General features: G+C 40.2%; 1 protein-coding gene across 2 annotated transcripts in view; it reads left to right on the top strand.

Annotated features, from left to right (window-relative positions):
* The first annotated feature begins 5,935 nt into the window (after positions 1-5,935).
* cxxc4 (CXXC finger 4) overlaps positions 5,936-27,175 on the top strand; it is a 104,349-nt gene continuing 83,109 nt past the window's right edge. Inside the window, exons 1-2 of one of the 2 annotated variants that reach the window (XM_057843654.1) lie at positions 5,936-7,740; positions 8,802-9,752. In XM_057843654.1, coding sequence (XP_057699637.1) covers positions 8,928-9,752 — 825 coding nt within the window. In that variant the 5' untranslated portion in view covers positions 5,936-7,740; positions 8,802-8,927. Of the gene's footprint in view, positions 7,745-8,801; positions 9,753-27,175 lie in introns of both variants that reach the window. The other variant, XM_057843653.1, reaches the window with a different exon arrangement.

Genomic DNA, 27,175 nt, shown 5'->3' with positions numbered 1-27,175 from the left:
GTCACATCGTTGCGCTGCCGATGATTGTAAACTTTTCTAGCAAAGTTTGATTTTTGACTCAGCTAGCTATCAGTAAGCCAAACCATGCTAGGCAATATGGGAAACGTAGTTTTGAACTGCTATGTTTGGAAACATACTGGTTGAATAGTTTGTCAGTTTACTTCGATTATTGTTTGTGTGCAATCTAGAACATTGAATGAGAATATCAATTGAATGGGAATAACAATTTGTCAAGGACAATTGTCGTGATAGTAAGTTATAAAAATGTTTAGTTGGCACATAGCCTACTGTGTGTATGTGTACTGACTGGACTACATTTCCATGGGTCTGCATTATATATATATATTTTAGTCATTATTATTAAAGATGTGATCGGGTCCGATCACGTCATTTTCAAAGCATTGGAATCGGCAAAAAAATATCGGACATGCCTTTTTTTAATCTATATATATTTTTTAATTAAATCGTTTTCTAATTGTATTTAACGTTACAGACAAAGTGTCTTACACTCATCCAGAGTCTTTAGTTTTGGTTTAAAGTAGTGCTATCAAATTTATCGCATTAACGGCGGTAACGCTGAATCACGTTAAAATATTTAACGCAATTAACGCATGCGCTGCACGACTTACTCACGCATTGTCACGTTCAATTTATAATGGTGCCGTTATACCTATATTTAGAGCCAAAAGGCAGCGTAAAATGAGTAGAGTGGATTTTGGCAGTCTTTGGAGCCTTTTATAATTGGCTAAAGCCTTATAATCCCTCTCTCAACAATTAGAAATATCGTGGGAAGCAATGTGGGGAAGAAAGGTAGTAATTGATCTTTTTCTTAACACCCTATGTTATTTCCCAACGCAGAGAAGATATATCAATTGGTGCCCCTATGCACAGTCATGGTTGCACTTCCCATCATTTATTTGGGCAGAACAGTTAAATGGCTACAGTATCATTTATTGAAAGCTCAACAAATACACTAGATGGCAATATTTAGTCACAATACACAAAGTCACTTTTATCCTTTAAGAATTACAAGTCTTTCTATCCGTGGATCCCTCTCACAGAAAGAATGTTAATAATGTAAATGCCACCTTGAGGATTTATTGTCATAATAAACAAATACAGTACTTATGTACTGTATGTTGAATGTATATATTCGTCCAAGTTTTATTCATTTTTGTCTTAATGCATTGCCAAAATGTATATGATCGGGAAAAAATTATCGGGAATGATTGGAATTGAATCGGGAGCAAAAAAAAAATCAATCGGATCGGGAAATATCGGGATCGGCAGATACTCAAACTAAAACGATCGGATCGGGAGCAAAAAAACATGATCGGAACAACCCTAATTATTATTTATTTTTTTTATTTTCAAACTGCATTTTCCCATCCAGCGTAAGGGGGCACACTTTATATTAAACTGATATAGACATCTTTGAGTGAACTTCGAGTAAAATTCAAGTATCTTGAGGCCGGGCTGAGTGTCCTCTTTTTTGGAAATCAAAATATGGTCACCCTAATGTACTACATTACCACAACAATAGTAGTCCTTCTGTTAACAGACCCATATCAAGCAGTATGGGGAAATTCTAATCGCCGTGTAAAGAGTTTTACTAATTTTGGTGTGAAGGTGAATAGTTTTTGTTGTTGTTCGTGAACTACAGTTCCACACAAACGCACCTCGAGGTATCATTTAGCTTAGCAAGAGAGGTATGAGAGTCATTTTTAGAGTGTTCCAGAGCTCGCGAAACTTGAAGAAAGCGCATTTATCAAGGTTTCGTCAGCCGTGATTACATATATCCATCTGCCAAAACAGCACAGATATACAGTGCCTTGCAAAAGTATTCGGCCCCCTTGGACGTTGCAACCTTTCGCCACATTTCAGGCTTCAAACATAAAGATATAAAATTTTAATTTTTTGTCAAGAATCAACAACAAGTGGGACACAATCGTGAAGTGGAACAAAATTTATTGGATAATTTAAACTTTTTTAACAGATAAAAAACTGAAAAGTGGGGCGTGCAATATTATTCGGCCCCCTTGCGTTAATACTTTGTAGCGCCACCTTTTGCTCCAATTACAGCTGCAAGTCGCTTGGGGTATGTTTCTATCAGTTTTGCACATCGAGAGACTGACATTCTTGCCCATTCTTCCTTGCAAAACAGCTCGAGCTCAGTGAGGTTGGATGGAGAGTGTTTGTGAACAGCAGTCTTCAGCTCTTTCCACAGATTCTCGATTGGATTCAGGTCTGGACTTTGACTTGGCCATTCTAACACCTGGATACGTTTATTTTTGAAACATTCCATTGTAGATTTGGCTTTATGTTTTGGATCATTGTCCTGTTGGGAGATAAATGTCCGTCCCAGTCTCAGGTCTTGTGCAGATACCAACAGGTTTTCTTCCAGAATGTTCCTGTATTTGGCTGCATCCATCTTTCCGTCAATTTTAACCATCTTCCCTGTCCCTGCTGAAGAAAAGCAGGCCCAAACCATGATGCTGCCACCACCATGTTTGACAGTGGGGATGGTGTGTTCAGGGTGATGAGCTGTGTTGCTTTTACGCCAAACATATCGTTTTGCATTGTGGCCAAAAAGTTCAATTTTGGTTTCATCTGACCAGAGCACCTTCTTCGACATGTTTGGTGTGTCTCCCAGGTGGCTTGTGGCAAACTTGAAACGAGACTTTTTATGGATATCTTTGAGAAATGGCTTTCTTCTTGCCACTCTTCCATAAAGGCCAGATTTGTGCAGTGTACGACTTATTGTTGTCCTATGGACAGACTCTCCCACCTCAGCTGTAGATCTCTGCAGTTCATCCAGAGTGATCATGGGCCTCTTGGCTGCATCTCTGATCAGTTTTCTCGTTGTTTGAGAAGAAAGTTTGGAAGGACGGCCGGGTCTTGGTAGATTTGCAGTGGTCTGATGCTCCTTCCATTTCAATATGATGGCTTGCACAGTGCTCCTTGAGATGTTTAAAGCTTGGGAAATCTTTTTGTATCCAAATCCGGCTTTAAACTTCTCCACAACAGTATCTCGGACCTGCCTGGTGTGTTCCTTGGTTTTCATAATGCTCTCTGCACTTTAAACAGAACCCTGAGACTATCACTGAGCAGGTGCATTTATACGGAGACTTGATCACACACAGGTGGATTCTATTTATCATCATCGGTCATTTAGGACAACATTGGATCATTCAGAGATCCTCACTGAACTTCTGGAGTGAGTTTGCTGCACTGAAAGTAAAGGGGCCGAATAATATTGCACGCCCCACTTTTCAGTTTTTTATTTGTTAAAAAAGTTTAAATTATCCAATAAATGTTGTTCCACTTCACGATTGTGTCCCACTTGTTGTTGATTCTTGACCAAAAAATTAAATTTCATATCTTTATGTTTGAAGCCTGAAATGTGGCGAAAGGTTGCAAGATTCAAGGGGGCCGAATACTTTTGCAAGGCACTGTAAGTACGCTTGCCCCTTTGCTATTGGATACGTTGTTGACGTTAGCGCGGCGGCGCTCTGAAAGGCTCTATTTTGGGCCGCACCTCTCGGCACAAATTCATTCAAACTTGCCGTTTCATCAAAGACGGCCTTACACCGCTCAGTTTCAACAAAAAGTCAGATTCAAAATACTGTAATGCCCCGGATGGGGGGGAAGAAGGAGAAGCAGAATGTTTTACAGAATGTTTATTTGGAAGTTGTTACATTTATCATTCGTAAAGCATCCAGTGAGGCATCACAATACAATTAGCCATAATATGTTAACGTGTAAAGCGCTTTGAGCGCCTTGAAAGGTGGAAAAGCGCTATATAAGTATGACACCATTTACCATTCTCTCCCAGCCATTTTCACCGGTGCAACCCCCTTCGCTTCCGGCCGTTTTACTGGATTTTGACTGATTTTGCAAGGCCAACAGAAAATTCTGTTCTATTGCTATATAAACATGGAACCCACCAAAAGAAAGATTAGACTCGCTTCTTCCAGCAGGAAAAAAGTAAGTTCATATCTTTTTCCATTCTTTAGAAATCAGCATGAGAAAATAGTTTAGTTTGAGCAATTTTCCAATTTCTGATGAAAAAACAGAGAAATTGAGCCTTTAGTGAAAGGATACATTTCAAACATAACTTTGACTTTAACACAGCTATTTTTTGACATCCCAAACATCTGAATAATGTTTTCCTTTTACAAAATAACATAAACAAGAAGACAAATAGTGCTTTTGATAGCAAAGTAACAATTTTATTTACACATAACTAACTGAGAGATGACGCTGTTGTGGCCGCGACCGCCGGGTAAACTTTTCCCTCATCGCCACCTGTCTCATAAAGATGGATTTTTTTGAGTCTCTGCGGTGGAGGCGTGCGAAATTTCCGATTCTTAGATTATTCACGATTCGGCCGTGAAAGATTCGAGAACGATTCACAAACATCCAAATTCCGATTATTCAATTGTACTAGGTTAAGCAGAACTAAAACACAGTCAGCGCGGTCTTCAGGACGCAATGAGGAACGGACCGAGAGTAAATATGTACAACTTATGCCACTAGATAAAAAACCATTAATACCTGACTGCGGCCGACAGTTGCTTCAAACAACGCCCATTTGTTATTTGCTAAAAACATACGGACTCATACGGCTATAATAGATATCACATACAGTATATGTAGAACTAGATGCAAAATGACAGACGACAGTGGTGTTAAAACATATAAATCAATAATCGATTTATAATCGAATCGGAGCCTCTGAATCGTAATCGAATCGTTAGGTGCCCAAAGATTCCCACCTCTACTCTGCGGGGTCTGCTCTGCGAGCAGCACGGACTCAACGGCATCGTCAGCTGCACTGGTGGTCCCGGTTGTTCTGCTCGGTCGTCCTTCGCCTGGCATCCCGGGCGTCCTCTAGGTTGTTCTGTTAGGTTGTCCGCCGCCTGGCATCCTGGACTTCCATTCGCTCGTCTTCCGCCGGCGCCCCGGCCTTTCGTTCCGTTGAATCGGGTTGCGGGTCTTACCAAATGCGCGACTGCCCTCCAGTGGCCAGTTTTATTGCTTTAAAATGGATTTCTAGCGTTGTGCCTTGGAGCTAAGTTGAATCAGAACCCAGAGATGTCTCTTGTGAAAAAAAATGTAAAAGATGTATAAATAAAAGATGTTCAATCGCATCATTTTCAAAATATCGGAATCGGCAAAAAAATATCGGACATGCCTTTTTTTAATATATATATATATATTTTAATTAAATCATTTTCTAATTGTATTTAACGTTACAGACAAAATGTCTTACATTCATCCAGAGTCTTTAGTTTTGGCTTAAAGTAGGGCTATCAAATTTATCGCGTAAACGGCGGTAATTTTTTTTTTTTTTATTAATCACGTTAAAATATTTAATGCAATTAACGCATGCGCTGCACGACCCACTCACACATTGTCGCGTTCAATCTATAATGGCGCCGTTTTACCTATATATAAAGCTAACAGGCAGCGTAAAATGAGTAGAGAGAATTTTGGCAGTCTTTGGAGCCTCTTTTTAATTGGCTAAAGCCTTAAATTCCCTCTCTCATCAATTAGATAAATCGTGTGAAGCAATGTGGGGAAGAACGGTAGTGGTTGATCTTTTCCTTAACACCCTATGTTACTTCCCTACGCAGAGAAGTTATATCAAATGGCGCCACTACGCACAGTCATGGTTGCACTTCCCATCATGCATTTCGGCAGAACAGTTAAATGGCTACAGTATAATTTACTGAAAGCTCAACAAATACCCTAGATGGCAATATTTAGTCACAATATACAAAGTCACATTTATCCTTTAAGAATTACAAGTCTTTCTATCCGTGGATCCCTCTCACAGAAAGAATGTTAATAATGTAAATGCCATCTTGAGGATTTATTGTCATAATAAACAAATACAGTACTTATGTTGAATGTATATATTCGTCCAAGTTTTATTCATTTTTTTTCTTAATGCATTGCCAAAATGTATATGATCGGGAAAAATTATCGGGAATGATTGGAATTGAATCGGGAGCAAAAAAAAAAAAGCAATCGGATCGGGAAATATCGGGATCGGTAGATACTCAAACTAAAACGATCGGGATCGGATCGGGAGCAAAAAAACATGATCGGAACAACCCTAGTATAAATACATCTTTGGGACACTGAAAAAATTAAAAATAGAACGTATTTATACGTTTGTGGGAGCAAATGAGTTAAGTCCACAACTGCATATATCGGTATGGGTTGATGTCGGTATTGGATTTTTGGAGTTGCACCATATTGGGATCAGAGGTTGCGCTAGACTTTTTCGTTGTCTGTGTTTTTGACTGACAGGGTCATAAAAATCCAGTCATAATCTATTTTTACCCGTCACTTAAATTTTTAAAATGATAATAATGACATATTCAATAGTATTTAGTTTTTGTTCATTTTTAATTAATATTCTGTCCGAACAAGCTTAACAGAGAATCCACACCGTGCCATCACACATCAAGCAGATGAATATGTAACTTTTTCTCCGCAGTGACAAAAACAGCTGACTGTGGCCCCAGTAGGTAGGCTACATATGGAACAATGAAATTAACAGTTCACCTGCTGTGGCCTGAACGCAGTATCACACCTTCCTCCTTGCTGCCGCTTGCTCGCTTGCCGAGGGCTGATTGCTTGTTTGCCCTTCATCCTCCACTGCATCAGTCCCTCTTTTTCACCTCTTTTATCAACACCATCGTCGTTTTGGGGCTTTTTGAAGAAACTTCGGAGTTTTGACACTCGGTTTCCTTGACATTTTTCCGAGTAAGGCCAACGACGTCATGCATCAAGAGAGACAATAGCTAATTAATATGCTCACTCGCCACCCAGTGGCCTGGGGTGTGAATTGCAACCTGTCAAAATGACAGATGGACTTCAGTTTTTTCCGTCACCGTTTTAAAAAAACGGTCAACGACGGAAAATATTCGGTTAACGCGACCCCTGATCGGGATATCGGTGAATAAGTCATTATGGCACAAATTGCTTGGCGCAAATTTGCCTCGAGTCTTACGTGCATGTTTTTGGTGGGTCTGATTGTCCCTAGACTACCTGGAGAAAACCCATGCAAATACATTGATAGAACAATGCAAACTCCACTTTTAGATGATTTGAGCTCATATTTCTGTTTTGCGGACTCCCTCTCCACGAGGACACTGTGCTGCCTCTATATCCTTCTCTCCTAATTAAATTATTATAGATAAAAAAATAAGCCAATATGCAGGTGCTGATATATGCCCCTGCACGCGTTGAGCCAGACCTCCCCACCCCCCTGCGTGTTTCTATAGTAATTTCCAGCCAATGATCAGTAGGTGTCCGCATCCCCGCGTCCTCACCTCAGCACCAATCAGCCACACACAGCGACAAGCAGCGGCGGTGGAGCGAGCAGGCAGGCAGGCGGAGAGACGCGCGCACACACACTCCACAAAGCCCGGGATCAAGACGCACACAACTCCCTCTCCTGCTAGGAGCGCCTCGTTATTCACCCAAAAAGAAAGGAAAATCAGCCTACACTTTGAAGGAAGAAAGTCGCTAACAACCAGAAGATGGCTCTTTTGTTTTGAGCGCCTTTCGGAGTGTGCGCGACTCTTAGTGGGGTTTTTTTTGGTGGTGTTTTGTTTTCCTGCTAGCGACCTCCACGCCGCGCTTCACGCATCTCTCAGCGGTAATGTGCGTGTGCACAGCCGCAGGCTGCTAGCACCTCAGGAACTCCTCAACGGGAACCTGGTAGGTAGGTGAAACCACCCTTACTATTCTGCTTCTAATGTGATTCAGCATCCTGCATGCATTCGTACGGCTTGAAAGTGACCTGCAGTTTTGGTATTTTTTCCCCAAAACGGCAATTTATTTGACTATTTTGATAATCGTGCCTGTGCATTTTTCTCCAGAGTTATGTTTATGCATGAATCTATTGGACGTTTCTATCTCTCTAAAGTTTGTTTACAGGCTGGAAATCAATGCCAGCCAGACTTGATTGCCTTTGGGCCCCGCGTGTTCTGCTCCACGGGTGAATTGATTAAGTAATAATCACCCCGAGGAGGTCTGATCATTAGGCGAGGTGGAGCTTCTGTTTACCGGGTTTGCATATGATGTCAATGTTAAAATCGCCTTGTGTGAAAATGCAGTTTTGACAAAATGTACACATTTTTGTTGATTTGAGATCAATTTAAACGGATAAAATGTCAGGTTTTCGAGCTATAGTCAACTGGCCATGTGGTGATTATAATGTATTTTGAGCCATGGAAGTGATTTGAATCGCCTTTTAGTGTCCCGGCAATGGATCGGCTTTGTCAATTAAGATGGGAGGCACAGCGAGGGAGTTGAGAAAAAAAAGGTAATGGAAGTAGGGCTAGATGTGTCTAATGGGGGCTTTTATCTGTGGAAACCGAATCCAGACAGACTGGGGTGAGAGATAGAGGAAATGAGGCACAGACGCACAGGCACAGACAGGATGACACTAGTTGGTCCAGGATCTGGATGCAAATTCCCTTGTGGCTCTCGGTGTTATGTCATTAGAGAAGTTAACCAGGTGATCTATTACGTTTGACGCATGGATTGTCGTTTTGTCTTATTTTGAATAGTTGCCGTCATGAGGTAAGAGTCTCTTAGTCTTAAACTAAAAATGTGTAACCTTTCAAAGGTATTTTTTTCGACTGCACATCATAACCTTGTCATGTTTTGAAGCACAAAAATGGGTCTCGCCCATTGGTAAAGACCATGGCTAGCGTGTAGTTGATAGTATTGGAAAACCTGACGTGTAACTGTTGTTCTTTTCTTCCCGCTTGTAGCACCAGACAAGATAGTTCAGGATGGTAGGACACTGTCGGTAAACAGTCGGAGTTTGACAAAGGCCGGAGTCATTTCGTTCGGACGCCCTCCTTTCGTCCCTAAACACCGACAAGCCCACCTCAGCCATGGCGAACCTAAGCAGCGCGCTTTGCATCGAAAACGGACAAAACGCGGACGTGTCGCTCTTACAAAAGGATAATCTTCAGGACGGTGGATTAAGCCAGCTTTTGGATTATAACGCGGAAATGGAAAGGTACCGGTCTTTTGCGAACTTTTACAAAACCAACGGGGCGTTCCCACAAACTGCCAAGATCGCCCGCATCACGACGCCCATTTTCCCCAGCGCCAGAATCGGCATGTCCCCTTGGAACTGCGATAACGCCATGCTTTGGGGGAGGAAATCAGCGGCAATAAACCCTAATAGGACCAGCATGCATAGAAACGACTCCCAGAGGCCGGGTAAGCCTGGCGTGCCGCCAGAGACGCTGCAAATGGCAAATAATAATTTCCTCTCTACCTTATCCCCCGAACACTGCAGACCTTTAGCAGGAGAATGCATGAACAAGCTGAAATGCGGCGCTGCCGAAGCAGAGATAATGAATCTCCCCGAACGCGTTGGAACTTTTTCAGCTATTCCGGCTTTAGGGGGCATCTCATTACCTCCCGGGGTCATCGTCATGACAGCCCTTCACTCCCCCGCAGCCTCGGCAGCCGTTACAGACAGTGCGTTTCAAATTGCCAATCTGGCAGACTGCCCACAGAATAATTCGTCGGCATCGAGTGGAAACCCGGCAAAGAAGAAGAGGAAAAGGTGTGGGGTCTGTGCGCCCTGCAGGCGGCTAATCAACTGCGGCGTCTGCAGCAGTTGTCGGAACCGCAAAACGGGCCACCAGATCTGCAAGTTCAGGAAATGCGAGGAGCTGAAGAAGAAGCCCGGCTCGTCGCTGGAGGTGAGAACCGGGGCTCGGCTTTGCCATCTTTTGCTATTATCCCCGCGCACTCCGGAGCATTAACCTTTTCATACAGTCACGTTCTAAGCCCTTGAAAATTGTTTCCATGCCCACCCGTGCCTGAACATCCCCCCGGCTTCTCAAATCTGCCTACCCGCCTAGCCTAATTGGCAGTAATTAGGGGTGTTTGTGCGAAGCGCAAGCTGAGCTTGGCTCAGACACCCTTAATTGCTGCCAGTCAGACTGGGGCTGGAACATATCCGAACAACCCAGCGCTTGGCTGGCCTCCAAGCGGGGCTGGGAAATGGTTTTCAGCAGAGAGCCATCCCTCTCGGCACCCGGTCATTTTAACCAATTATGGAAACCGTCTCTGGACGGAGAGAATCAATATCCCGCAAAGCCTCAGCCTCTGACCACCGAGAGATGCTGAAAGCGATGGGAGGAAGGCTGATGGCATTTCTCAAAACACCTCCTGACTTCAGTCTCCGTAGTAGTGAGGGTATTGGGCCCTGTTTGCTTGCTCTGAACAAACATGTATATTTTGGCGTCAAACTATGTGAATTACGATATGGGTCCAATCGTGGTTCAGTTTGGTCGGTGGTAAATAGGATTCGATGGTTGTCAAACAGGAAACAGAAGCATTAAGTGTATACTACCTTTGGTTTTGTGCAAATTTGAAGTTTTTTTTAACAGATTCTAAAAGTCTTGATCAAGTGCTGCGGTTTACGACATTGTCAAAACAGTAGTAAAGTCTTCATTGCGGTTACGTTTTTGTACAAAAATGACATAAAAACAAGTAACAAAAAGTGGACATTTCCTTACCTTTGATTACTTTTCATTAGGGCTGCAGCTATCAATTATTTTAGCAGTCGATTAATCTATCAACGAGTTAGTTTGAATAATCGAGTAATCGGATTAGGAACGTTGCAGTATTAATTTTAGGAGATGTAAAACAAAGGCTTGCTAAGATTGACCTTTCAAAATAGCATTAAATGCGAATACAAAATAAAAATAATTCAAAATACCTGCGATTAGACTCCAATGAGGATCTCAATACAACAACAACAACAACAAAAAACAATTGGCTAACTTCCATAGCAAAATTTGGGTAGCTTAAATGCTATAAAATGCTAACTTTTTGTTACAATGCTCTTAACAAATCTTTCAAACACATATTCCCACAAAAAAATGCCTAAATCTACCTATAAACTAAATTACAAATGCATTAAAAACAGATTAGCCCAAACAAAAACTTACCTTATGTTGGTCTTAACAAGGAGCAGCTGGATTCCACCATCTTAAATGAGTTGTGTCATATTCACTCTTGCCACTAGAAGGCAGTGTATCCACCCAAATCAATAAAACTAAATGCAAACACCTTCCAAGCAAACCATTACAATGCCACTTTAATTAAAGAATACTCGAAGCAGCAAAATTTAATTCAAAGTTTTTTTTCTAATCGAGTTAATCGATTAATCGTTGCAGCACTACTTGTCATCTAAAATCACGAAATACAAAAGACCCTTTCAACCTATATTTTATTCATATAATCGCTTAAAATGATAGTATTTGGGCTATTTGTTTGACATCATTCATAATACTCATTGTGTTGTTGCGGCTTTGCAGTCGAAAAAACTGTCAAAACTTTGCTTGAAAACACAATAACAGTAAAGCATAAGGTATAAACGAGGGGTGGGGTTCTTTATTGCCCGAGAGAGCCACAACACCCAACATATTTAAAATGCGGTTCCTCGAGAGCCATACAGATTGTGTGTGTATTTATATTATATAGTTGCAGAGTTGGATTGATAAAAATCTTGAGAAAACAACAACGAAAGCCTTACATCGTCACTTGAGATGTTACAATCGTTGGTCAGTTGCGTATATTTTCTGGAAGTGGAAACCACAACCAGAGGGACGTATGCATCACAGTGGCTGAGACAGGTGGAGTTTTTCAAGGCGGCAGTTTCATGAGTCTCACTCTCCTAGAATAAACAGGCGAAAAAGTCATGAAAGTGAAAACGATCTTCCGCCTGTGTGACTTGGGGTACGACACAGTTTACTTTCGTGGTTTTTAATTTGCCACTACACATTTTTATAGAATAAACAGGCGAAAAAGTCATGAAAGTGAAAACGATCGTCCGCCTGTGTGACTTGGGGTACGACACAGTTTACTTTCGTGGTTTTTAATTTGCCACTACACATTTTTATTTACTAAACTATATGTTATAGCCATGCTGCTGGTGAGCTCTGTAATGCCCGTCTCCGTGCTATCCGCGCCCACCAATAGGCATTGAATTGAAGCATATTGCAACGCACATTTGAAGTGTCCAAGATCAATGTAAGAAATTCGCCATGAGAACATCATAGCTCGTTCATGTCAAGCGAGCCGGCCAGTTCCATATTTAAGATTTACAAGTTGGTGGAGAGCCAGATGCAATCATGAGAAGAGCCAGATATGGCTCGTAAAGCCATAGGTTCCTGACCCCTGGCGTAAACAATAATCATGTCTGATGGCAAAATGAATAGAATTTGTTTAATGGGAGGAAAACTGTGATGGTAGTGATATGGGACGAGGGGGCCACGCCCCGCAGCTGTATTCCCTAACTACAGCTCTGCTGGTATTAGGGCTACAGCTATCGATTATTTTAGTAGTCGATTACCGTAATTTTTGCAAAATAAGGCGCACCTTTCTATAAGCCGCTATCCACCAAATTTGGCACGAAAACGACATTTGTTCATAAATAAGCCGCGCTGGACTATAAGCCGCAGCTCTCCTCACTGTATTCTGGGATATTTACACCAAAAGATATTAACCGGTAAAACTTTATTTGACAGCAGCAGCATACGACTGTCATAAGACCAAATGAACCACTATGAAACAATGAAGCTTTGCAGCCAAAGATTAATTTCTTCAAGACGTTTCAATTGGCCATCAGTGCTCCCTTGGGGGAGACAATCAACCTCTGCTGCCACCTGCTGTCAACACTGTTGTTGTCCAACCTGCCTCCTGGCATGCATTGCAGCGCTACAGATGTAAATAACAATCAAAATTCATGTTCTGTGCTAATTATTTCTTCAGTTACTGTTCTAGTTGTTTCATGAATTGCTAGTTATGGTATTTGGTAACACTTTATTTGACAGTGGTGCCATAAGACTCATTAAACCATCATAACTATGACATGACACTGTCATAAGCATTAATGAATGCTTATAACAGATGTCATTTAGTGTTATCTGGCAAATTATCACACTTTTGAATGGATGTAAAAGAGCCAAGCTGGACATAAATGGATGACACTTAATGACATAAGCATTCAGTAATGCCCATTATAGTGTCATGTCATAATTATGACAGTCTTATGGCAGTGTTATGACGACACTGTCAAATAAAGGTTTACCTATTAACCCAAATAAATCAACAAATAAACCATATTGGACTATAAGCCGTAAGATTCAAACTGAGGGGAAAAAGTAGCGGCTTATAGTCCGGAAATTACGGTAATCGATGAACTAGTTAGTTCGAATAAAATTTAGGTTAAAAATTAAAATAAATTAAAATACCTGTGCTGATTCTCAAACAGCATAAATAAATGAGGATCCAAGTACAACAAAAGAACAACAAATTTAATAGCAAAAGTCCGCTAGCTTAAATGCTATAAATGTGCTTTTTTTTTTTTTTTTTTTTTTTTTTTTACAATGCTGTTAACAAATTGTTCAAACACATATTCCCACAAAAAACGGCTTAATATATTTATAAACTAAATTACAAATGCATTTAAAAAAACATTCACTTAAACAAAACCTTAACAGGAAGCAATCCATTCAATCCAGCCATGTGAAATGAGTTGTGTCGTTTTCACTGTTGCCACTACAAGGGTGGAGTACAACAAAAGAACAAATGGCTAACTTACAAAGCAAAAGTCTGCTAGCTTAAATGCTATAAAATGCTAACTTTTTTTTGCAATGCTCTTAACAAATGGTTCAAACATATATTCCCACAAAAAAAAAATCTAAATTACGAATGCATTGAAAAAAGCATTAGCTCAAACAAAAACCTTATCTTGTGTTGGTCTTAACAGGGAGCAATCACTTCAATCCAGCCATGTGAAATGAGTTATGTTGTATTCACTGTTGCCACTAGAAGGCAGTGTATACACCCAAATCAATAAAACCAAATGCAAACACCTTCAAAACAAACCATTACAATGCTACTTTAATTCAACGAATACCCAAAGCAGCAAAATTGAATTCGAATCTTTTTTCGAATCAAATTACTCAAGTTAATCGATTAATCGTTGCACCACTAGCTGGTATGCCTGTAAATGAAACTTATAGGTTTCTCACAAAAGACGCAGTTGATGTTTTGATAGAACTTTGGAATAGTAAATACTGATATTGTTGGCAACTAAATTCAACCACGATGATGGACGTCCCGTTTTTTTGAATGGGTGACGCCGATGAAATTTCCCCCTAATTGTGGTTTAAGAAAATTTCAAGAGGTTTCCAAGTCTTGAATCATAAAGTAGCACTTAAAACTCATGACTTCCTTTGGCAGAAAGCTGTTTTAGTTTGTTGGCTGTGATGTTTACATGCATCGCATTGTTGAATGTGCAATAATGGCAGCACCAAGGTTTATGTGTTCTAATAAAGTGGTCCGCCCTGGTGGGTTACTACTTGAAATTGTACATCACATAAGGGGCAATTGGAAGCGTGTGGACCGTCTCTTCGCGTATTTTGTTTACAAACAGGTGTCTGAAACAGATGTCCGGGAAGTTGGTGTCACCGTGTCTTTAATGCATGGTTACTCACCAAAACAAATCCACACTTGCTTTTTAATACACCCTTCAGTGAATTTCGCTAATTCTGATTATGGGGTTTGATACTGGTAATTACAAGTGTACACCTTTCGTTTACGGAAATGGGTTGCAGGGTGTAAATCAGTGAGAGTGGGGAAACCCTTTTGCGGGTTAAATGTCAGTTCTAAGATTGCAGTCAGGTTGTACAACTCCCTCTTGGATTTGCCTAAAAATATATCTTGGAAACCCAAATACAGTGCTCAAATTTTTTTGGATTAATGCAAAGTTCTGTCAAATATAATGGCAAGAAAGAAAAAAATCTCAAGTACCGATTTCTGAAATTGAACAGGAAATCATCCATTTTGTTTTGAAGCAACCATTTTGGACGAATTCCAAGGCCCAAACTTTTACTAGGGAATTTACTTTCATTGAAAGCAGGTATCTAAACAGATGGGCAATGTTGGACTGCCATCTGATGTGGGCAGTGCATGGAATTAAAATTTTCTGATCGTTTCAAAGACTGGCCAATGGCAGCCAATGAAAAAGGAATTTTTTTAGGGATCGACACTCTTCTGGAAACATACATTTGTTTGATATGAGCCCCAGTGACAATGTATAGCCCTGAAAAGTAGTTTAACAGCAGTTTAGTTGTTTGTGGTCTCTAACATTGCCCTAACACCTCTAAACTGAGGCCTAGTCCACACGTCCCGCTCTTTATGATTTAATTTTTTAATCAGAAGTAGCAAACAAGTTGCATTTTAGGTGTTTATTCGAAACCTGGATATACATTGGTATGAAAAAGTGTCTGAACCTTTTGGAATTTCTCACATTTCTGCATAAAATCATCCTCAAATGTGATCTGATCTTTGTCAAAATCACACAGATGAAAAAACAATGTCCGCTTTAACTAAAACCACCCGAACATTTATAGGTTTTCATATTTTAATGAGGATAGTATGCAAACAATGACAAAAGGGGTGGGGATAAGTAAGTGAACCATCACATTTAATATTGTGTGGTAGCAATAATTTCAACCAGACGCTTCCCGTAGCTGCAAATCAGTCTGGCACAGGATTAGGACTAATCTTGGCTCATTCTTCTCTACAAAACTGCTGTAGTTCAGTCAGATTCTTGGATGTCTGGCATGAATCGCTATAATAAGGTAATGTCACAACATCTCGATACGGTTCAAGTCTGGATTTTGACTTGGCCACTCCAGAACGTGTATTTTGTTCTTCTGAAACCATTCTGAAGTTGATTTACTTCTGTGTTTCTTGTTGGTAAATGATGTTATACTTGTATAGCGCTTTTCCACCTTTCAAGGCCCTCAAAGCGCTTTACACTACATCGCCATCCACCTACTGGTGACGCAGCACCAGGAGCAACGTGGGGTTCAGTATCTTGGTCAAGGATACTCAGGCAAGTTCATCAGGGCGGAGAATCGAACCCACAAGTTGGGGGACAACTACTCCTACCACTGAGCCATGCCACCCCATGTTGTTGCAGCATCCATCCTCTTTTTAGCTTCAACTGTCTGACAGATGGCCTCAGGGTTTCCTGCAAAACATCCTAATAAACTTTTGAATTCATTCTTCCGTTAATGATTGCAAGTTGTCCAGGCCCTGAGGAAGCAAAACAGCCCCGAATTACGATACTTCCGCCACCATGCTTCACGGTGGGTATTATGTGTCGATGTTGGTGAGATGTTCAATTTTTCCTCCATACATGTCGTTGTGTGTTATTCCCAAACAATTCACTTTGGTTTCATCAATCCGCAAAATATTTTGCCAAAACTTCTGTGGAGTGTCCAAGTGCCTTTTTGCGAGCATTAAATGAGCAACAATGTTTTTTTTTAGACAGCAGTGGCTTCCTTCGTGGAGTCCTCCCATGAACACCATTCTTGGCCATTGTTTTACGTATAGTTGATGTGTGCACGGATATTAGACTGTGCCAGTGATTTCTGTGAGTCTTTAGCAGACACTCTAGGGTTCTTTTTTACCTCTCTGAGTATTCTGCGCTGAACTCTTGGCGTCATCTTTGGTGAATGGCCACTCCTTGGCAGAGAAGGAACAGTGCCAAACTCTCTCCATTTGTAGACAACTTCTCTGACTGTCGACTGATGTAAATCTAGACTTTTAGAGATTGTTTTGTATCCTTTCCCATCTTTATACAAATCAACAATCCTTGATCGCAGGTCTTAAGACAGCTCTTCTGACCGAGCCATGATGCACATCAGGCATTGCTTCTCTTCAAGACATTTCAATGTTTGTTTATTTATTTACTGTCATCATCATCGGTATCATTGACAGTTACAAGATGGCTTTGTGATATGATTAACCCGAAGAAAAAAAACGGAGAAAAGACAAGGGCTGACGGGAGGAGCATATGCTTATCAAGTCCCGTCCACTTCGACCAAGGACGCACAATCAATACATGGTAGAGTAGGCATTATACAGTGCGGTACATGAGCAGCTTTTTTTTTTTTTTTTTTTTTTGGTCTTCACATGAATTCTCTTCCCAAAAGTCATTGATTCAACGTAACACCTGGGTAAAGTTGTTGATCAATTGTAAGCTCATCGATTAGGATGATTGTCAGATTTGTGTAAGGAGGAATAGCCAGGTCTTACCAGGTGTGTGTTTTATAGTGGGCAGGGCAGCTTTAAGCCTCTCCTCAGTGATTGGACACACCTGGCTTAAATGTTTGGTAAAAATTGGTTTCAATCGCTTTTTTTTGTCTCCTTAGGCAGAGGGTTCACTTACTTATTTTTCCCCCTTCTGTCATTGTTTGCATGCTATCCTCATTAAAACATGAAACCCTATAAATGTTTGGGTTGTTTTAATTGAAGCAGACACTGTATTTTCATCTGTGTGATTTTGAAAGAGATCAGATCAAATTTGATGGGGATTTTACGGAAAAATGTGACAAATTCCAAAAGGTTCAGATACTTTTTCATACCACTGTAGTTGAACATGGTATAGCTTTGAATGTAGAGCCGTATCTCGGCTTGTAAGAACAAGAAAAAAAGTGCCCGGATAAGAAGCAACACCCAAAGCCCTGCGGGGCCATACATGCCATTTCAAATATTAACAGGTCGCTTATGTGATGTAAAACTTTTTTCGCAGTCAGTGACGGTTCCAAAACGTACCACCTTGGTAATTGATGTAGCAGACATGCAACATGGACAATTGCAAATCTTCACTTTGGTCAGAAGTGTCAAATTATCAGTCAATTTCAACACACGCTAATTGGTCCCGTGAAAAATAATGAAAACTGGACATTTTAATGAATATATAAAAACCCACCGGGGCCACGGACAGGACTTGAAAAGTGGACATATTCGGGCAAAAGAGGACATTTGGTCACCCTATCCAAACGAGTCCCACATGTGCAAGAGGCCTGTTCATCACTGCTAGCAGCTACCGTTGTTTTAGCGATGGGATGGCGGTTTGGATCGAATGCTTTCGGGGGCAGTAGGTTGCGCGTTCCTTGTCTAAAGTGGGCATCTGTCATGTCTAAATTGTTTACGGTTGAGTGATTTTTTGGTGCTGAACTTGACGAAGGAAGCAAACTTTTCCTGTCAAGACTGACAAACAGCCTCACTCTGGCTAAATACCCAAAGACACACAATCCCTCTCACCTCCTCTACCTTGTTGCCTTGTGAGCGATGATAAGCGACTGGCAGCCAGTTAGATTTGGCTGTCAGCATTTCCCACTCATGGGACTCACCCTGAACTAATTATATCTTAAGCAGCGGTTGGAAAAATGCAAATCAGAATTTTACTCACACCCCTGAAATCGGAGAGCCAATTTAATCTAATACCCCCTTTAATTTAGCGCGCTAATGCAAGGCCCTCGAGAGTTGCCCCGTGTCACCGCCGCGCCGTTCGCCGGCACGTTCCCGCCCTCGCTTTTCCCGCTCTGTGCTGGCGGGATGGATTAGCCGGGCGGAGGAATCTCATCTAACCTAGCGTTTTCCCGTGCAGCTATACCTTCGCTTAGGCTCAAAGGTCTTCAGTTATCTTTGTATGTGCGACCGTACGCGTGCCGGCGTTCGCCTCGGTTTAACTCGACTTGGTGCGCGGATAGTCACGTGGATCAGCCTCAGCAGTCGCGTGAATGTTAAATGCGCTCTTGGCAGTTTGCGTTGACACGGTGGTCCAAAAGGCCTCGGTGCGCCAAACAGGAAATGGCGAACAGCTGATACGAAGTGAATTTGGACTGCCGAGAAAGATTGATAAAGATTCATTCCGATGCATTTTGAATTGGAAGGGCTGGCAGTGAATATTTTTTTTCAATATTTCAATGCCATTGACGGTAATAGACGTCCAATCTTCAGTGGCACCTCGACATACGATCGCATCGACATACAATCCTTTCGAAAATTTGGCTCGACTTATGTCTCGACACCATAGGCGGAGTTTGACTTTTGGGGCAGGGGGGGCACAACATGTCGATGACCCTGAAACGCAGTGTTAGCAATAAAATTAACTAACAAGAATATGTATAATAATAATAAGTTGACAATGAGTTTCCCACCATTCTTGAGAGGAATTCTAAATCAGGCCGCTTAGGCAAGACTTTTTGCCAAGATCATCATCCATTGAATTTGGTATGCCTGCCGGTGTCGTGCCAATGTTGATACCCCAGTCATAAATTATATTCCCTGGGCGGAGCCATATGGAGGTAGAGCTGTGTCTTTATTAAAAAAATGTGTTTGAATGCAAAATAAATTTGAAACTCAAAAAAACAAAAAACAAATGCATGTGAAAGGTATTTTTCTTTGATCTTTTTTTTTTTTTTTTTTTTTTTTTTTTTTTTTGATTGAAGTACTGTTAATTTGTGTTTTGGCCACATTTTGGCTAGGACATTTTTTGCTTTATTATTCAATCAAAAAATAAGTTGCTTAAAAATATAGATTTTCAAAAAGAAAAATCACTTCAATCAAAAAAAAAAAAAAAAATTCAGTCATGGAAAAAAGTTTTTGAATGCGAAAAAATATTTGAGATTGAAAAATTTGCATTTGAACACAATTTTTCATTGAAAAAGTTTTCTTTGATTGAAGCAATCCTTTTTGTGTTTAGACCATATTATGATTAGGACATTTGTGTCTAAATCATTAAATCCCCCCCCAAAAAAATTCAATCAAAGAAAAAAAATTCTTTTTTAAAAAATATTTCTCTTCTCTAGTATACGTATATATATATATATATATATATATATATATATATATATATATATATATATATATATATATATATACAGTGCCTTGCAAAAGTATTCGGCCCCCTTGAATCTTGCAACCTTTCGCCACATTTCAGGCTTCAAACATAAAGATATGAAATTAAATTTTTTTGTCAAGAATCAACAACAAGTGGGACACAATCGTGAAGTGGAACAAAATTTATTGGATAATTTAAACTTTTTTAACACATAAAAAACTGAAAAGTGGGGCGTGCAATATTATTCGGCCCCCTTGCGTTAATACTTTTTAGCACCACCTTTTGCTCCAATTACAGCTGCAAGTCGCTTGGGGTATGTTTCTATCAGTTTTGCACATCGAGAGACTGACATTCTTGCCCATTCTTCCTTGCAAAACAGCTCGAGCTCAGTGAGGTTGGATGGCGAGTGTTTGTGAACAGCAGTCTTCAGCTCTTTCCACAGATTCTCGATTGGATTCAGGTCTGGACTTTGACTTGGCCATTCTAACACCTGGATACGTTTATTTTTGAACCATTCCATTGTAGATTTGGCTTTATGTTTTGGATCATTGTCCTGTTGGAAGATAAATCTCCGTCCCAGTCTCAGGTCTTGTGCAGATATCAACAGGTTGTCTTCCAGAATGTTCCTGTATTTGGCTGCATCCATCTTCCCGTCAATTTTAACCATCTTCCCTGTCCCTGCTGAAGAAAAGCAGGCCCAAACCATGATGCTGCCACCACCATGTTTGACAGTGGGGATGGTGTGTTCAGGGTGATGAGCTGTGTTGCTTTTACACCAAACATATCGTTTTGCATTGTGGCCAAAAAGTTCCATTTTGGTTTCATCTGACCAGAGCACCTTCTTCCACATGTTTGGTGTGTCTCCCAGGTGGCTTGTGGCAAACTTTAAACGAGACTTTTTATGGATATCTTTGAGAAATGGCCTTCTTCTTGCCACTCTTCCATAAAGGCCAGATTTGTGCAGTGTACGACTGATTGTTGTCCTATGGACAGACTCTCCCACCTCTGCTGTAGATCTCTGCAGTTCATCCAGAGTGATTATGGGCCTCTTGGCTGCATCTCTGATCAGTTTTCTCCTTGTTTGAGAAGAAAGTTTGGAAGGACGGCCGGGTCTTGGTAGATTTGCAGTGGTCTGATGCTCCTTCCATTTCAATATGATGGCTTGCACAGTGCTCCTTGAGATGTTTAAAGCTTGGGAAATCTTTTTGTATCCAAATCCGGCTTTACACTTCTCCACAACAGTATCTCGGACCTGCCTGGTGTGTTCCTTGGTTTTCTTAATGCTCTCTGCACTTTAAACAGAACCCTAAGACTATCACAGAGCAGGTGCATTTATACGGAGACTTGATTACACACAGGTGGATTCTATTTATCATCATCGGTCATTTAGGACAACATTGGATCATTCAGAGATCATCACTGAACTTCTGGAGTGAGTTTGCTGCACTGAAAGTAAAGGGGCCAAATAATATTGCACGCCCCACTTTTCAGTTTTATATTTGTTAAAAAAGTTTAAATTATCCAATAAATGTTGTTCCACTTCACGATTGTGTCCCACTTGTCGTTGATTCTTGACAAAAAATTAAATTTCATATCTTTATGTTTGAAGCCTGAAATGTGGCGAAAGGTTGCAAGATTCAAGGGGGCCGAATACTTTTGCAAGGCACTGTATATACTGTATATATATATATATATATATATATATATATATATTTTAATTGTATGCAAAGCAAATGACCGTCTAAGGTGCTCAAAAAATAATTTCGACCCATTATAATTTTTTTTTTTTTGTGTGTGCATTTCATTCATTTTTGTTGCAGTTTTATTGCTTTACACCTTTTATATATATCGGAAAGTCAATTACATGCAATGACACTTTTCGGTCACCGGGTGCAGGCCCCCCTGCCCCCTCTTAAAATCTGCTTATGTTCGACACATGACGAAATGCTCAATTTATGACAGCGTTGCAATTTCATTGTTTTGTCACAAGACAAACGCAAGGCAGATTTTCTTGTGAGAGAAATCAACATGGGTCCAAAGACTGTTCGTTCAGGTGTTGCAAACTTTGCGCTGGCTGAAAAAGACTCTCAGCCGCAAAAAACTCTACATTCAATTCAACAAGGAAGCACTTGGAATTACAACAACGCGGAATTACAGGACAACGTGACAAAACTCGAAACAAAGTTTGTAACCAGCCTTTATGCACATTTTATTGTCAGTGTTTGTAACCGTAGGCGGAGTTTTACTTTTGTGGGGCTGGGGGCAAAGCATGTTGATGACTGAAGTCAAAACTTTGGACACACCTAAACATTTTTACGTTTTGTATATTTTCACTAGTATTGTAAATCCTCTCTAAGTACATCAAAACAATGAACGAACATCTGGAATGGCCAAAAAAAGTGAAATAACTGAAAACGGGTTTTATACTGTACATTCTTCAAAGTATCCACCTTTGAGGTGTCGCCAAACTTTTGGCCAATACTGTATATATACGTATATATAAAACTGTTCAAGCTCAGTTGTTGTTGGTTGCGTTTGAAAGCTTAGGTTTACAGATATTCTAAATACCCATCTTGCCTTCAACAGGTGTAGTTTTGGCTTAGCAAAGCAAAAGCTAGTGTCTTAGGCAGAGGTTGCGCTAGACATTTTCGTTGTCTGTCATTTTGACTGACAGGGTCATAAAAATCCGGTCATAATCTATTTTTACCCGTCACTTAAATTTTTAAAATGATAATGATGACATATTCAATAGTATTTAGTTTTCATTCATTTTTAATTAATATTGTAACGCTTGCTTGGCGGCGAAAAATTAGACACGGAAGTCGTGGTATTTTTCTCCCTCTTTTTACTTTGCTTACCGCCAACAACACCAACAAAACAACAACTCCGCCCCCAAAGAAAAAGAGGCAACTATATAGACCCCAATCACCAACGTCACACAATAATCTTAATTGCGGTTGTCAGCCCAAAATCTTCTAAATATATATTAAATGCATCTTACCAGATATAAAATGACTACTACATAGCCTGTGGTGATCGTTTGGTGCCCAGATTTCTTGTCGAATTACAGCAGTCCATCTCGCTCTCCTCTTCGGGTCTCTCAGAATACGGTAGAACTTCAAGTCTCTCCGTCTATCTTCTCTGTTACTGCAACCAACCGCCACACACGCCTTCACCATTTTGATTATTAATGTTAAGGAGTAGAAAAACACTCCGTAATAGGAGGCATGTACGTAGCGGTAATGTGTAAACATGACGAGCTGACGGACAATATGGCGAATCCAGTCAGGGGGGCGGAGTTGTGACGTCATGTGATTGGGGTCTATACACAGGCGGCAATCTAGTCCACCAATTGGATGACGTGCTGGCACACCGGGTGCACCAATAAGAACCTCGCGTTGATGTGTCAATCATGGTGCCTCCGCCAGACCCTGGTGACGCTACAATATTCTGACAGAACAGCCAACGACGTCATGCATTAAGAGAGACAATAGCTAATTAATATGCTCACTCGCCACCCTGTGGTCTGGGGTGTGAATTGCAACCTGTCAAAATGACGGACGGACTTCAGTTTTTTCCGTCACCGTTTTAAAAAACCGGTCAACGACGGAAAATATTCGGTTAACGCGACCCCTGGTCTTAGGTTCTAGTCACATGATCTGCTCGAAAAATGATTCTGATCCATTATGAAATACGTTGTGGGATTGTTGTTCATTTCATTAATTTTGTTGTTTGTTTTATTGCTTTACAACTTTTATAGACAATATTTTAACAGCTAGGTCTTTATTTTAAAGGGGAAGTTCAGAATTTTTGACATTAGGCTTTATCTTGGAGTTAGCGGGGGTTTATTTAGTCGTTGGAGTTGATTTGAACAAATTCCGTGCAGTTTGTCAGTTATTTGCTAGTTTCAGGGCTCCGGGGTGGCTAAGCTAGCGCGAGTCAATGGTGGTTGAAATCAACTCCATCGACTAATTAAACCCCCGCTAACTCATAGATTAAGCCTTATGTGAAAAATTCAATTACATGCGTTAACATTTTTTTGTTGTCATTTTTATGTTGGGGCAGCAAAAGGAGAAAAATTGGTAAAAAGTAACTGACAAGTTACTTTGATAATAAAGTAATCAGTGAAGTAACTAGATTACTTTTTTGCGGTGTAATCCGTAATCAGTAATTAAATTACTTTTTTAAGTAATCTGTGACAACACTGCTTCCAAGACATGTTTTTAGCTCGTTAGCATCTTGCAATCGTCGTAAAAAAATGTTCCTCGACAGAATATTTTCGTTATCGTTAACGAAAGAGTCTTCAAGCCCTCCCAATTCAAATGAATTTGACGTCTACCGCTGTTAACGGCAGTGAATGAGTTAGCTGACCCCTAAATTTGAATCCAATTGCAAGTGACATCTTTTGTTTAGCTTTTGGTCCGTTCGTCTGATTGCATCCGGCGTCAAGTCATAACGGGCCTTCCCACACCAAGCGACCATTTAAATTCAACCTTCAGTCGCACTTTGAAGGTTACGCGTCGCATGCATAATTGATTTGTTTTTCAAGGTTTTTGGCTTGTGAGTGACGCCGCTAGACCTGGATGCGCTCCAGCGAAAATGCAAAAAGCAGCCTCTTATTAATTTCCGGATTCATTTTTGGGGGTAGAAATTGATTCCATAGGCAGTTTGGATGGATGAATATTATTCATCCATGAGAGGCATATATTGTTGTTTTTTTTAGTGTAGAACTGGAATAGAATAAAGGTCATAACAACAAGTGATGCGTTTCCCGTTTTGTAAGCGAATGTGGATGGCACGGAGGACAAAAACACAAATTGCCCAGAATTCAGGTTTTTTTTTTTTTTTAAATGAACAAAATGTCAAAGGCCGGCAGCGTGGAGTCACGTGCGTGGAAAATGGCACAGCATCCAAAAGCCACCCCACCCCCACCGCCTCACATCCCAGCGGGTTCCTTTGTGTCATGTTGATATGACGACGTGAAATGAGCGCCACGCGAAGGTGGCGCGTCTGCGTAGGAGCTTTTTTTTTTGCTTATTGTAGAAAAAAAAAAAAATGATAGGAAAAGAATGATAGGAAAATGCGGGACCTCGAGGAAAATAGCTGAGATTCAGCCTCTTAATGAGAGCGAGGCGACGACGGCGGCGGCGGGCCAGGTCTAATTTGTTGTAGGTGTGCTCGGAATAGATAAAGAGCAATCTGTAGCCTTCACCGTTCTCCTCCTCCATCCCCCGAACCTTTACCTCCCCCCTGGCCGATAACACAGAGTGCTCGCAGCCAATCTCAGTGGGCAGGGGGGAAAAAACTGCTCACGGAAAAAAGCCTGAGGGAGAGAAGACGGCCTTAAGATTTCCGTACTTAGCGGGTTTATTCAAGCTTTAAAACTGCAGATTAATTTGGGCTGAGCGGGATGAAGTGAGGCGACGTGGCGGCAAGCTTCTCAACCTAAAGGGCAACCTTAAGCCTCCATCAAGACAATAGGATTTCGCCGTCTGCCACAAATGATTATTTTCATAGTCGACTATTCAGTTATTTTTGCAATGAGTCGAATAATCGCTTAGTATTTACATTGGGGATGTCCTCGATCCAATCACCTTATCAAATCAAATCAGGCTGAACGCATCGTTTTTCAGAGGATCGGAATCGGGTGAAAATAATTGGGTTTTTAATTATTAAAAAAAAAAAAAAATAAATAAATATATATATATATATATATATATATATATATATATATATATTAGGGCTGTCAAACAATTAAAATTTTTAATCGAGTTAATTACAGCTTAAAAATTAATTAATCGCAATTAATCGCAATTAATCGCAATTCAAACCATCTATAAAATATGCCATATTTTTCTGTGAATTATATATATATTCTGTAAAATAAATTGTTGGAATGGAAAGATTAGACACAAGATGGATATATACATTCAACATACGGTACATAAGGACTGTAGTGGGGATTTCACTCTACTGTCATTTAAATCTGTCTATGCTGTCCTCACTCAGAAGCGTCTACTTTTTCCAAAGCTAGACAGCTAGTGAACGACGCCTTAATAGTCAGACTTCTTCCTTTTTCATGTGATTTATTAATAAAATGGCCTCAAACCATTGTCCTCTTTAGACCGTCGTAAAACTACACAAAAAAAGTACACAAGCATTGCATTAGCAACAACGTTAGCTTAGCACGCTATACAGGTTCACTAAACAGAAACAAAAAGCGTCTCATACAAAAAATATAACATTTCGCTTGCTAACATAATATGTACATTATTTACAACAACCATACTTACGGGCAAATCTTGTCCAAGGATCATATAAGCACAACATTACAACGTAGGCGTCAGCCCGAGACGTCGTGCAGCCATATTGAACTGGCAAGAAAACAAACCATGTCGCAAAGCGACCACAAGAGTTCACTGTTAGACAGCACAAAAAGCCTTGCTGTAAAACTTACCAAAAGGCAGAATACTGTCTGAGCGGGACGTGTGCACATTAATTGCGTCAAATATTTTAACGTGATTAATTAAAAGAATTAATTACCGGGCGTTAACGCGATAATTTTGACAGCCCTAATATATATATATATATATATATATATATATATATATATATATATATGTATATATGTATATGTATTCCCCAACCCCCCCCCCAAAAATATATATATATATATATATATATATATATATATATATATATATATATATATATATATATATATATATATATATTAGGGCTGTTCCGATCATATTTTTTTGCTCCCGATCCGATCCTGATCGTTTTAGTTCGAGTATCTGCCAATCCTGATATTTCCCGATCTGATTGCTTTTTTTTGCTCCCGATTCAATTCCAATCATTCCCGATCATTTTTCCCGATCATATACATTTTGGCAATGCATTAAGAAAAAAATGAATAAAACTCAAATATATTCATTCAACATACAGTACATAAGTACTGTATTTGTTTATTATGACAATAAATCCTCAAGATGGCATTTACATTGTTAACATTCTTTCTGTGAGAGGGATCCACGGATAGAAAGACTTGTAATGCTTAAAGGATAAATGTGACTTTGTATATTGTGACTAAATATTGCCATCTAGTGTATTTGTTGAGCTTTCAGTAAATGATACTGTAGCCATTTAACTGCCCAAATGCATGATTGGAAGTGCAACCATGACTGTGCGTAGTGGTACCAATTGATATATCTTCTCTGCGTTGGGAAATAACATAGGGTGTTAACAAAAAGATTAACTACGATCTATTCTCCCCACAATACTTCCCACGACATTTTCAATCGTAGGGAGCGGGATTGTAAGGCTTTAGCCAATTAAAAAAAGGCTTCAAAGGCTGCCAAAATTCACTGTACTCATTTAAAGCTGCCGTTTAGCTCTATAGAT

Source organism: Corythoichthys intestinalis, chromosome 8 (genome assembly GCF_030265065.1).
Source record: "Corythoichthys intestinalis isolate RoL2023-P3 chromosome 8, ASM3026506v1, whole genome shotgun sequence".
Lineage (NCBI taxonomy): Eukaryota > Metazoa > Chordata > Actinopteri > Syngnathiformes > Syngnathidae > Corythoichthys > Corythoichthys intestinalis.
This window is presented reverse-complemented; position numbering and strand designations above follow the sequence as displayed.